Genomic DNA, 13900 nt, shown 5'->3' with positions numbered 1-13900 from the left:
GATCTCCTGACCTCATGATCCGCCCGTCTCGGCCTCCCAAAGTGCTGGGATTACAGGCTTGAGCCACCGCGCCCGGTCCCTGGGATCGTTTTAATCCAAAATTAGCTCACGGGGTTTTCCTGGGCCACCCATGTCCTTCAGTTAGTGCAATCAAAGCTGGGGGCAGGGTGCAGATGGGGTGCTGGTTATTTCCCGTTCAACTTTACTCCTAGCGTGTAGTCCTGTGGTGTGCCTAACCAAAGCTTCCAGGATCTCCCAGGCTGGATCCAAGCTTTAATAAAAATTAAACTCCAATTTCTATTCCCCTAACTCTGAGAAACTATGAAAAATTTAGATAAACTTCCAGCCTCTTCAGTATCAGCAGATACCACCAGGGCAAAAGCTGCTTTGCCCGCTGGATTCCTGTCCCTGGGCGGGATGGGCCATTCCTTACTGTCTTGCAGGCTGCTACAAGCAGATGTTCTCTTATTTTGGCCAGTTTGTCTGGGAGTCCTCAGGTGAGCTGGTCTGAATTACCTAGTCTGCCTTTACTGCAAGTGGAAGCATCTCTTGAGTCTCATTTTAACCTGCTCTCGTCAACCATATCCCCCTACGACTGTACAGTGACTATTCTTCCCAGCGTTGCTGACAAACTCAGTCTTGCCAAATCTAACGGTCAGCTCTTTGTCTCCTTTCTTGACCAGTTGGCAGCATATGAGAGTTCGCTACTCAGTCCTTCTTGTAATGCTTTCTGCCCTGTACTTCCAGAGCCCCACATGCACCTGCTTTTACTGCTACCCTATCTGCAGCTCCTTTGGTGTCTTCTCTGTTGGCCCCTCCTTTTGTTCTGAGCCTCTGCCTGTGGGTGTGGCCTTGGCATTCGTTTTCGACCCTCTTCTCTATCTGCACTCACTGATAGCCATTTGGCTGTAATTTTGCCTATAAGCTATGCTGATTGATGGTTTCCTAAAGTTGTGTGTGTGTGTGTGTGTGTGTGTATGTGTGTGCAAGGGTGTGTGTGTTTGAAATAGGTTCTTGCTGTCATTCAGGCTGGAGTGCACTGGTGTGATCTTGGCTCACTGCAACCTCCGCCTCCTGGGCTCCCAAGCAGCTGGGACTATAGGCACACAGGCTTCCTAACTTATATATCTACTCAGAATCTGCTCCGATTTCCAGACTTGTCAGCCTACAGACTGCCTGTTGGGTAGGCCTCTGAAGCTCAACATGCCCAAAATGGAATCCACTCTTGACATATCTCCCCAGACCCCCATCTCAGTGAATGGTACATATGCTGTTCATTCAGTTACCCCACTGGTTCTCTGCCAGCAGTGCTTTTGCCCCCACGAGACATTTAGCAATGTCTGGAGACACTGTGGTTGTCCTAAGTGGGGCCGCTACTGACATCTAGTGGGTAGATGCTCCTAAGCAGCCTATCATGCATATTTGCAGCACATACAACAAAGAAGTTCCACAACAGAGACCCTCCACAACAGAGAACCACCCACAACAGAGAACCTTCCACAACAGAGACCCTCCGCAACAGAGACCCTCCACAACAGAGAACCACCCACAACAGAGAACCTTCCACAACAGAGACCCTCCACAACAGAGAACCCTCCACAACAGAGACCCTCCACCAGAGCCCCTCCACAACAGAGACCCTCCACAACAGACACCCTCCACAACAGAGACCCTCCACAACAGACACCCTCCACAACAGAGACCCTCCACAACAGACACCCTCCACAACAGAGACCCTCCACAACAGACACCCTCCACAACAGAGACCCTCCACAACAGACACCCTCCACAACAGAGACCCTCCACAACAGACACCCTCCACAACAGACACCCTCCACAACAGACACCCTCCACAACAGAGACCCTCCACAACAGACACCCTCCACAACAGAGACCCTCCACAACAGAGACCCTCCACAACAGAGAACCACCCACAACAGACACCCTCCACAACAGAGACCCTCCACAACAGACACCCTCCACAACAGAGACCCTCCACAACAGACACCCTCCACAACAGAGACCCCCCACAACAGACACCCTCCACAACAGAGACCCCCCACAACAGACACCCTCCACAACAGAGACCCTCCACAACAGACACCCTCCACAACAGAGACCCTCCACAACAGACACCCTCCACAACAGAGACCCTCCACAACAGACACCCTCCACAACAGAGACCCTCCACAACAGACACCCTCCACAACAGAGACCCTCCACAACAGACACCCTCCACAACAGAGACCCTCCACAACAGACACCCTCCACAACAGAGACCCTCCACAACAGACACCCTCCACAACAGAGACCCTCCACAACAGACACCCTCCACAACAGAGACCCTCCACAACAGACACCCTCCACAACAGAGACCCTCCACAACAGACACCCTCCACAACAGAGACCCTCCACAACAGACACCCTCCACAACAGAGACCCTCCACAACAGACACCCTCCACAACAGAGACCCTCCACAACAGACACCCTCCACAACAGAGACCCTCCACAACAGACACCCTCCACAACAGAGACCCTCCACAACAGACACCCTCCACAACAGAGACCCTCCACAACAGACACCCTCCACAACAGAGACCCTCCACAACAGACACCCTCCACAACAGAGACCCTCCACAACAGAGACCCTCCACAACAGACACCCTCCACAACAGAGACCCTCCACAACAGAGACCCTCCACAACAGAGACCCTCCACAACAGACACCCTCCACAACAGAGACCCCCCACAACAGACACCCTCCACAACAGAGACCCTCCACAACAGACACCCTCCACAACAGAGACCCTCCACAACAGACACCCTCCACAACAGAGACCCCCCACAACAGACACCCTCCACAACAGAGACCCTCCACAACAGACACCCTCCACAACAGAGACCCTCCACAACAGACACCCTCCACAACAGAGACCCTCCACAACAGACACCCTCCACAACAGAGACCCTCCACAACAGAGACCCTCCACAACAGAGAACCACCCACAACAGAGAACCACCCACAACAGACACCCTCCACAACAGAGACCCTCCACAAAAGACACCCTCCACAACAGACACCCTCCAAAACAGAGAACCATCCACAACAGAGACCCTCCACAAAAGACACCCTCCACAACAGACACCCTCCAAAACAGAGAACCATCCACAAGAGACCCTCCACAACAGACACCCTCCACAACAGAGACCCTCCACAACAGAGAACCTCCACAACAGAGACCCTCCACAACAGACACCCTCCACAACAGAGACCCTCCAAAACAGAGAACCATCCACAACAGAGACCCTCCACAACAGACACCCTCCACAACAGAGACCCTCCAAAACAGAGAACCTCCACAACAGAGAACCACCCACAACAGAGAACCACCCACAACAGAGACCCTCCACAACAGAGAACCACCCACAACAGACACCCTGCACAACAGAGACCCTCCACAACAGACACCCTCCACAACAGAGAACCACCCACAACAGAGACCCTCCACAACAGAGAACCTCTACAACAAAGAACCTCTACAACAGAGAACCATCTGGCCTCAAACGTCAATAGCGCTGAAGTGGAGAAACCGAGTTATACAAACCAAATCTAGGTGTCATCTACAATTCCTATTTTTCTCCCATTCCTAAGTCCTAAAAGCTCCATCTCAGGCAGGGCATGGTGGCTCACACCTTAATCCCAGCACTTTGGGAGGCCGAGGCAGGTGGATCACTTGAGGTCAGGCAGGTGGATCACTTGAGGTCAGGAGTTCGAGACCAGCCTGGCCAATATGGTGAAACCCTGTCTCTACCAAAAATACAAAAATTAGCCGGGCATGGTGGCATGTGCCTGTAGTCCCAGCTACTTGGGAGGTAGAGCATGAGAATTGCTTGAACCCAGGAGGTTGAGGTAACAGTAGGCTGAGATAGTTCCACTACACATCGGCCTGGGCAACAAAGTGAGACTCCATCTCATATACAAAAAACAAAAAGCAAACAAAACAGCTCCATCTCTAAAAATAAATCCTGGTCTGAATACTTCTTCCCAAGTCCACCACTAATGTGTTAGTCACTTCTGGCCTAGATTCCTAAAAAGTCTCCTAAACAGTCTTCCTGCTTCTGCTCATGTCTCCCTTAACAAACATTCTTCACAGGCAGCCAGAGAAATCCTTTTAAAACAAAACTTCTCATATCACTTATCTGCTTAAGACCTGCCATGGCTGGCCAGGAGCGGTGGCTCATGCCTATAATCCCAGCACTTTGGGAGGCCAAGGAGAGGGGATCGCTTGAGCACAGGAGTTTAAAATCAGCCTGGTTAACATAGCGAGACCCTGTCTCTACAAAAGAAAGAGTAATAAATTTTGCACACCTGTAGTCCTAGTTATTCATGAAGCTGAGGTGGGAGGATTGCTTGAGCCTGGGAAGCTGAGGCTGCAGTGAGCTGTTACCGCACCACTGCACTCCAGCCTGGGCAACAGAGAAAGACCCTGTCTCAAAAAAAAAGAAAAAAAAAAAACCTGCCAGGGCTTCCCATGATTCTTTCTAATGCCTGTGTTCCCCCTCACCACCAGCCATGCTCTCCCTTGGCCAGTAGCTGCAGCCACACTGGCCTCTGTGCTATTCTTTGAACAGACCAGGCTTTTTCCTGCCTCAGAGCTTTTATATTTGTTATTTCTTCTGTCTAGAATATTCTTCCTCAAATATTCACATTGCAGGCCCTTCTGCCAGCATCAAGGCCTTCCCTAATTCCATACGGAAAAGAGCCCTCTCCTCCCCGACCTCCCCACTGGCTGTCCTTGCCCTGTTCTATTTTCTTCATAGCATTTATCATTATTTGTAACTTGGTTACCATCTCTAGTTACAAACTCCACAAGAAAGGAACTTCACCTGTTTTTTTTCCATTGCTATTTATTTACTTTTTGGGATGGAGTCTCGCTCTGTCACCCAGGCTGGAGTGCAGTGGCATGATCTTGGCTCACTGCAGCCTCCACCTCCCAGGTTCAAGTGATTCTCCTGCCTCAGCCTCCAAATTGGGATTACAGGCACACACCACCACACTGGCTAATGGTTGAATTTTTAGTAGAGATGGGATTTCACCATGTTGGCCAGGCTGGTCTCAAACTTCTGACCTCAGGTGATCCACCCACCTTGGCCTCTCAAAATGCTAGGAATACAGGCGTGAGCCACCACACTGGCTCATTGCTATTTAACACATCCCAGCACTTACAGTGATGCCTGGCCCTTACAGATACTCAAATGTTTATTGAAGGAATGCATGAAAAAAAAATCTGACTCCAAAGTCCATGCTCCACATGATGCAATGCTACTGCATTAGTACCTATGTCACTCATCAGATCTGATTACTGGAAGCTTACTAGGTGCAGGCATTCAGCTACGGACGCTCCAGGAGAAGATCGCTGCCAAAGGATCCATAAAATCTTTGAGTCATGACCAAGCCGGGCAAGTACTACAATGTCCCATCATCCAAGATGCTTTGAAAGGGGCCAGGGGAGTCTGGGGGCATATAAGAAAGTGACTGAATCTTTCCTCCTTTTTATCCAGTTATGATTAGGGAATGAAAGAGGCATCATCTGATTAAAGCTCCAAATTTGCAGAAGAGAAAGTGTAATAATCCAGCAGATTGTTTCTTCATTTCTGTACACGGTCCCTGACATAAACAAGCAAAACAAAGGTTCTTATCATCTTTTAAGGCCTGGTTTTTAAGATCTCCCTGGAAATATCAGCAAGAGCAGTGTTTTCACAGCGTGACTTTCAAGCAGTTGTTGATGCCACAGAGGAAGGTCTGGCCTCTGTGGTAGGGTGAAGTCAGACCAGCACCACCTCTAACCAACTATGCAACTTGCACAAATGGTTTACCCTCAGAACCTCAATGACACTAACTGCAAAATGAACCCAATTCTTCCTACTGTCCTGGATCCCTAAGAGAACTTAATGAAGTGGCAATTTCTGGCCGATGCCTAACAGAACTATTGAACAAATGCTAATTCTACTCATCCTGTACTGTAAGTATGAGAAGTGGGGCACTCTAAATACACACGTAGAAAATATGAACACTTTTATGAGACTCTGATTCAATTAAATAAATACCTTCAGCTTCTTTAGTTCAAATTGGTGATTCTGTAAAGAACGTTCATATTCATTACTGCTTTCTTTAAGGGCTGCATTTTCTTGCTCCAGTTGTCGCTGCCAATTTAGAAGAACATATATAAAAGAAAAGTCTTCACTACCATATTTCCCTGGGCACAGGGAGCATGGACCAGGAAGAAGGCATAGGGAGGAACAATATACATTTTAAAAGCAATGGGAAGAAGCAGAGGGGACTGGTCAGAAAGTAGGAAGTCTCTGTGGGCCCAAGGAAAAATAAAACCTATCTGTTTTGAGTTTTGTAAAAAGCAGCCTTTTTACATCCAGTCTCATGAGCAGGTGCCTCTGGAAAGATAAGAACTGCTCTCGGCTGGGTGCAGTGGCTCATGCCTATAATTCCAGCAGTTTGGGAGGCTGAGGTGGGCAGATCCCTTGGGCCTAGGCGTTCAAGACCAGCCTGGGCAACATAGTGAGACCTTGTCTCTCCAAAAAATAAAAAAATTAGCTGGCTGGGGTGGTGCACGCCTGTAGTCCCAGCTACTCGGGAGGCTGAGGTGGCAGGATCACTTGAGTCTGAGAGGTCAAGGCTGCAGTCAGCTGTGATCATGCCACTGTACTCCGGCCTGGGTGACAAGAGTGAGACCCTGTCTCAAAGAAAAAAAAAACTGCCCTTTAAAGTGGTTTCCTAGTGCAGAGGCGGTGCTGCGCTGTCAAGCACGTGGCTGACTTCACTGTGTGGGACCCTGGTGCTCCTGGGCCCACCCTCTCTCAGCTCTTCACTCACCATCCCTTGCTCTGCAGTGGTCTGGTCAGCTGCCCGTGCTCTCTCCAGGGCCACAATCTGGGCTTCTAGTGCCTGGGTGCGCTCCAAGAACTGCTGCTCCAGAGCAAGGGCCTGCTGCTGCTGCACATGGCTGCTCTCCTGGTTGGCGGCAACCTTCGGGGAGACCAGAGGATAGTCAGTCAGGGTGACAATGCTTTCCAGTGGGGGATCGTAGTCTGGCCCTCGGTGAAAAGATGGGTATCCAACAGAAACAACTCTCTCCTGACCCCCTCCCCGCTGGCGTTGCTGAGGTCCCCCCTGCAGGCTCTGCCTGTTGCTCCTAGACCCTGGCCTGTCTGGAAGATGGAGTCTTGATGTCATCACTCCATCCTCAAGGTGTGTAGGGACAGCTCTGGGCACCAGCCAGTCCTTAGACACAGGCCTCCTTCACACTACTCAGTGTTGCCTCAGTGGCTGCGGCTTTCCCTGGAGAGAAATTATACTGGGGGGCAGTATAATACAGCAATGAAGAACAGGGCTTTGACACAAGAAAGATGTGGGTTCTGCCATTTACTGGCTGCAAGCCTGTGGGCTACTGAGCCAATCTTTCTGAGCTTGCCTCGTCTACGGGATGAGGATGACAGTGCATAATTCTCAGGTCTCCTGCAAGGACTAAATGAAAACACGTGCATAGCACTGAGCACAGTGCCTGGGACATGGCAAATATGAAATACTCGCTGGCTGGTTTGATTTCCCTATCTTCTAACTCCACACCACACCTGGCCTGTGATGATAGGCCAAGCCCTTGCCATCCTCTCCCCAGAGTCTGGGCGTGTTCTCCCTACCCCTGATTGCAAGTTGAGACTTGACTCCTAGTGGAGCTGCCACCTCTGACAGCCCCAGGACCAGGCTGGACTGGAAGGTGGGATGTAAGGTGGAAAGGAGCCGCTGGTCCACCTCCCAGGTAACTCAGGCCCACCAGTAGGTCCTGACTCCCTCCACCCCCTGCTGCTGGCCTGCTCACATCCAACACAAGAACTGTATCTACGCGCAGGTCCAGGTACCATTGCCGAAGTCGGGAAGGAGTTTGGGGCATCTGCAAAGGCCTGGAGAGAAAGTATTAAGAGAGCCTGGAATGCAGCAGCTCCAATAAGCACTTACGAGCTCCTGTATCTGAGCTTCCTGGGCAGCCACGACGCCCTGGCTCTGCTGGAGCTGCTCCTCAGAGGCCTGCAAGGTCTGCTCCAGTTCTCTTACCTGAGAGGGAAGCAGAAGCATTCTTTCTGTTCACAAGAAGCTGAAGAGTGGTAACAAATGGCTTTAAAATGCAAAGTGATTTAAATAAAACAGGTACATTATAGAAAAATGTAACCTGAGAAAAAACCCATAAGTCTACCATTATAAAACACTAGCATTCTAATGTATTTTCTTAAACTCTCTCTTTTTTTTTTTTTGAGACGGAGTCTTGCTCTGTCGCCCAGGCTGGAGTGCAGTGGCCGAATCTCAGCTCACTGCAAGCTCCGCCTCCCGGGTTTACGCCATTCTCCTGCCTCAGCCTCCCGAGTAGCTGGGACTACAGGCGCCTGCCACCTCGCCCGGCTAGTTTTTTGTATTTTTTTAGTAGAGACGGGGTTTCACCGTGTTAGCCAGGATGGTCTCTATCTCCTGACCTCGTGATCCGCCTGTCTCGGCCTCCCAAAGTGCTGGGATTACAGGCTTGAGCCACTGCGCCCGGCCTTAAACTCTCTTTTAATGACTTTTGTTTATAACTTTATATAGTTTTAACCGGACAATGTAAAACTTTGTATCTTTTCCCTACTCTTAAATGTCCTTCTGTTTCCATGTAATCTTTAGACCTCATCTCCTCAAGAGTGTTCTGTAATTTACTGACCCATTTGCCTACTGTGCTGGCTACTTAGGCTTTCTGTTTTTCCCGTCTAACAGAATGCAGCAATGAACATCTTCACACAGTATTTTTGTTTTTGTTTTTTTGAGACAGAGTCTCACTCTCACCCAGGCTGGAGTGCAGTGGCGTGATCTCGGCTCACTGTAAGCTCTGCCTCCCGGGTTCACACCATTCCCACGCCTCAGCCTCCCGAGTAGGTGGGACTACAGGCTCCTGCCACCACACCCGGCTAATTTTTTGTGTTTTTAGTAGAGACAGGGTTTCACTGTGCTAGCCAGGATGGTCTCAATCTCCTGACCTCGTGATCCACCTGCCTCGGCCTCCCAAAGGGCTGGGATTACAGGCGTGAGCCACCGTGCCCGGCCTGGTCTGTTTTTTTTTTTTTTGAGACGGAGTGTCACTCTGTCATCAGGCTGGAGTGCAGTGGCATGATCTCAGCTCACTGCAACCTCCGCCTGCTGGGCTCAAGCAATTCTCCTGCCTCAGCCTCCCGGGCAGCTAGGATTATAGGTGTGCGCCACCACGCCCAGCTAATTTTTTTTTTTTTTTTGAGATGGAGTCTCACTCTGTTGCCCAGGTTGGTGTGCAGTGGCACAATCTCAGCTCACTGTTACCTCCACCTCCTGGGTTCAAGCAATTCTCCCGCCTCAGCCTCCCGAGTAGCTGGGACTACAGGCATGTGCCAACACGCCTGGCTAATTTTTTGTATTTTTTTTAGTAGAGACGGGGTTTCACCATTATTAGTCAGGATGGTCTCGAACTCCTGACCTCGTGATCCGCCTGCCTCGGCCTCCCAAAGTGCTGGGATTACAGGCATGAGCCACCGCGCCCAGTTGCTAATTTTTGTATTTTTAATAGAGATGGGGTTTCACCATGTTGGCCAGGACACACAGTATTTTTTTACCTGGTTTCAATCACTTCCTTAGGACAGATTCCCTGAAGTGGGATTACTGTTCACAATACAAATTCAGGATTTACTCATTCCACAAATACGGAGCAAGGCTAACTCCATACCAGGAACTGCAACTGGGCATGAGGCCAGTGCAGTGAGTGGGACAGATGTAGACTGGCCCTCAAGGACTCACTGTCTAGTACTGAGTTGCACTTGGCTCTCCAAGACGGCATTTTTACCAGATTCAAGTTGTAGCTGTGAATTTCTCTTAGAAGGCCTTCTTACTTACTGAATAAGGTCTGGCCTTGGGGAGCTTTATTATTAAACATAAGCACAAGGAAGGCTGCATGCAGCTTGGTGAAGGAGAGGTAGACACACAAGGAGAGGATGTTTTTAAGGCCTAGTCTCCTTACATACATTCACATGTTAGATTTAACCAAAACAATCCCATGAGAAAGTTGGGAACAATCCCATGAGAAAGGGGCTACTAGTCCATGGAGAAGAACAGGATTGTTACTAGCTCATGACCGCACATTTTATTGGTGGTAGTGCCAAGACTAAGACGTTGTTTTACACTCCTGAGATCAGAAAATATCTGAGTCTCAGTTTAGCAGCCAAGTTCAAGACAGATTCAGATCTTCAAGAGATTAAACAAAAAGTTACCATATCATCCTGAAATTTTATTCCTAGGTATATACTGAAGAGAAATGAAAACATTAAGTCCACACAAAAACCTTGTACAGGAACGTTCATGGTAGCATTATTCACAATAGCCAAAAGATAGAAACAACTCAAATGTCCATCAAAAGCTGGGTGTGGGTTGGATGTGGTGGCTCATGCCTGTAATCCCAGCACTTTGGAAGGCCGAGACGGGTGGATCACTTGAGGCCAGGAGTTCGAGACCAGCCTGGCCAACATGGCAAAACCCCATCTCTACTAAAAATACAAGGTATGTTCGTTTATATGTGTAGTCCCAGCTACTTGGAAAGCTTAGGAACAAAAATTGCTTAAACCTGTGGGATGGGGGTTGCAGTGAGCCAAGATTGTACCACTGCACTCTAGCCTGGGTGACAGAGTGAGATTCTGTCTCAAAAAAAAAAAAAAAAAAAAAGGCTATGCCTTTGCCTCCCTAAGAGCTGGGCTTACAGAGTGAGGGCTCATGCCTGCAAGCCAAGCACTTATGGAAACAAAGGCATAGCTTGAGTCCAGGAATTGGAGACCTGCCTGGGTTAACATAGGGAGACCCGGTTCTCCACAAAAAGGGGAAAAAAAGACAAATGGAACTCAAGTGTTCATCAATGAATGAATGGACAAACAAAATGTGGTCTATACATATAATGGAGCATTATTCAATCTTAAAAAGGAATAGGCCGGGCACGGTGGCTCACATCTGTAATCCCAGCACTTTGGGAGGCCAAGGTGGGCGAATCACAAGGTCAGGAGATCGAGACCATCCTGGTCAACATGGTGAAACCCCATCTCTACTAAAATGCAAAAGATCAGCCGGGCATAGTGGCAAGCGCCTGTAGTCTCAGCTACTCGGGAGGCTGAGGTAGGGGAATTGCTTGAACCTAGGAGGTGGAGGTTGCAGTGAGCCGAGATCGCACCACTGCACTCCAGCCTGGTAACAGAGCAAGACTCCATCTCAAAAAAAATTCTTAAAAAAAAAAAAATTCTATATTTAAAANGTGTCACTCTGTCATCAGGCTGGAGTGCAGTGGCATGATCTCAGCTCACTGCAACCTCCGCCTGCTGGGCTCAAGCAATTCTCCTGCCTCAGCCTCCCGGGCAGCTAGGATTATAGGTGTGCGCCACCACGCCCAGCTAATTTTTTTTTTTTTTTGAGATGGAGTCTCACTCTGTTGCCCAGGTTGGTGTGCAGTGGCACAATCTCAGCTCACTGTTACCTCCACCTCCTGGGTTCAAGCAATTCTCCCGCCTCAGCCTCCCGAGTAGCTGGGACTACAGGCATGTGCCAACACGCCTGGCTAATTTTTTGTATTTTTTTTAGTAGAGACGGGGTTTCACCATTATTAGTCAGGATGGTCTCGAACTCCTGACCTCGTGATCCGCCTGCCTCGGCCTCCCAAAGTGCTGGGATTACAGGCATGAGCCACCGCGCCCAGTTGCTAATTTTGTATTTTAATAGAGATGGGGTTTCACCATGTTGGCCAGGACACACAGTATTTTTTTACCTGGTTTCAATCACTTCCTTAGGACAGATTCCCTGAAGTGGGATTACTGTTCACAATACAAATTCAGGATTTACTCATTCCACAAATACGGAGCAAGGCTAACTCCATACCAGGAACTGCAACTGGGCATGAGGCCAGTGCAGTGAGTGGGACAGATGTAGACTGGCCCTCAAGGACTCACTGTCTAGTACTGAGTTGCACTTGGCTCTCCAAGACGGCATTTTACCAGATTCAAGTTGTAGCTGTGAATTTCTCTTAGAAGGCCTTCTTACTTACTGAATAAGGTCTGGCCTTGGGGAGCTTTATTATTAAACATAAGCACAAGGAAGGCTGCATGCAGCTTGGTGAAGGAGAGGTAGACACACAAGGAGAGGATGTTTTAAGGCCTAGTCTCCTTACATACATTCACATGTTAGATTTAACCAAAACAATCCCATGAGAAAGTTGGGAACAATCCCATGAGAAAGGGGCTACTAGTCCATGGAGAAGAACAGGATTGTTACTAGCTCATGACCGCACATTTTATTGGTGGTAGTGCCAAGACTAAGACGTTGTTTTACACTCCTGAGATCAGAAAATATCTGAGTCTCAGTTTAGCAGCCAAGTTCAAGACAGATTCAGATCTTCAAGAGATTAAACAAAAGTTACCATATCATCCTGAAATTTTATTCCTAGGTATATACTGAAGAGAAATGAAAACATTAAGTCCACACAAAACCTTGTACAGGAACGTTCATGGTAGCATTATTCACAATAGCCAAAAGATAGAAACAACTCAAATGTCCATCAAAAGCTGGGTGTGGGTTGGATGTGGTGGCTCATGCCTGTAATCCCAGCACTTTGGAAGGCCGAGACGGGTGGATCACTTGAGGCCAGGAGTTCGAGACCAGCCTGGCCAACATGGCAAAACCCCATCTCTACTAAAATACAAGGTATGTTCGTTTATATGTGTAGTCCCAGCTACTTGGAAAGCTTAGGAACAAAATTGCTTAAACCTGTGGGATGGGGTTGCAGTGAGCCAAGATTGTACCACTGCACTCTAGCCTGGGTGACAGAGTGAGATTCTGTCTCAAAAAAAAAAAAAAAAAAAAGGCTATGCCTTTGCCTCCCTAAGAGCTGGGCTTACAGAGTGAGGGCTCATGCCTGCAAGCCAAGCACTTATGGAAACAAAGGCATAGCTTGAGTCCAGGAATTGGAGACCTGCCTGGGTTAACATAGGGAGACCCGGTTCTCCACAAAAGGGGAAAAAAAGACAAATGGAACTCAAGTGTTCATCAATGAATGAATGGACAAACAAAATGTGGTCTATACATATAATGGAGCATTATTCAATCTTAAAAGGAATAGGCCGGGCACGGTGGCTCACATCTGTAATCCCAGCACTTTGGGAGGCCAAGGTGGGCGAATCACAAGGTCAGGAGATCGAGACCATCCTGGTCAACATGGTGAAACCCCATCTCTACTAAAATGCAAAAGATCAGCCGGGCATAGTGGCAAGCGCCTGTAGTCTCAGCTACTCGGGAGGCTGAGGTAGGGGAATTGCTTGAACCTAGGAGGTGGAGGTTGCAGTGAGCCGAGATCGCACCACTGCACTCCAGCCTGGTAACAGAGCAAGACTCCATCTCAAAAAAAATTCTTAAAAAAAAAAAAATTCTATATTTAAAAAAAAAGGAATGAAATTCTGACATATGCTACAACATAGATGAACACTGAAGACATTATACTAAGTCAAATAAGCCAGACAGAAAAGGACAAACATTGTATGATTCCACCGATATGAGGTATCTCGAGTCTCCAAACTCAAAGAGACAGAAAATAGAATGGTGGTTCCCAGACTGGGGTAGGAGGAATTGGGGAGTTACTGTTTAATAAGTATAGAGTTTCTCTTTGGGAAGATAAAAAAGTTTTGGAGATGGATGGTGGTGATGGTTGTACAACAATGTACACTGATCAAAAAGGATATTCAGAAATAGAACTGAAATTATAATAAAACAAAACAGTCTTTTCAGAAAAATATAGTTTAAAATGTATTTATCAG

The 13900-nt window shown here is 48.3% G+C and overlaps 1 protein-coding gene across 6 annotated transcripts in view; it reads right to left on the bottom strand.

The window, feature by feature from the left end:
- GOLGA1 (golgin A1) overlaps positions 1 to 13900 on the bottom strand; it is a 67334-nt gene that overhangs the window by 15085 nt on the left and 38349 nt on the right. For 5 of the 6 annotated variants that reach the window (XM_017874762.1, XM_017874761.1, XM_017874767.1 and 2 more), the window contains 3 exons: positions 8031 to 8126; positions 6891 to 7043; positions 6110 to 6205 (listed from right to left, as the gene is read on the bottom strand). In XM_017874762.1, coding sequence (XP_017730251.1) covers positions 6110 to 6205; positions 6891 to 7043; positions 8031 to 8126 — 345 coding nt within the window. The remainder of the gene's footprint in view (positions 1 to 6109; positions 6206 to 6890; positions 7044 to 8030; positions 8127 to 13900) is intronic. The other variant, XM_017874766.1, reaches the window with a different exon arrangement.

The sequence above is a fragment of the Rhinopithecus bieti genome, unplaced genomic scaffold (genome assembly GCF_001698545.2).
Source record: "Rhinopithecus bieti isolate Rb0 unplaced genomic scaffold, ASM169854v2 scaffold_7967, whole genome shotgun sequence".
Taxonomy (NCBI): Eukaryota; Metazoa; Chordata; class Mammalia; order Primates; family Cercopithecidae; genus Rhinopithecus; species Rhinopithecus bieti.
This window is presented reverse-complemented; position numbering and strand designations above follow the sequence as displayed.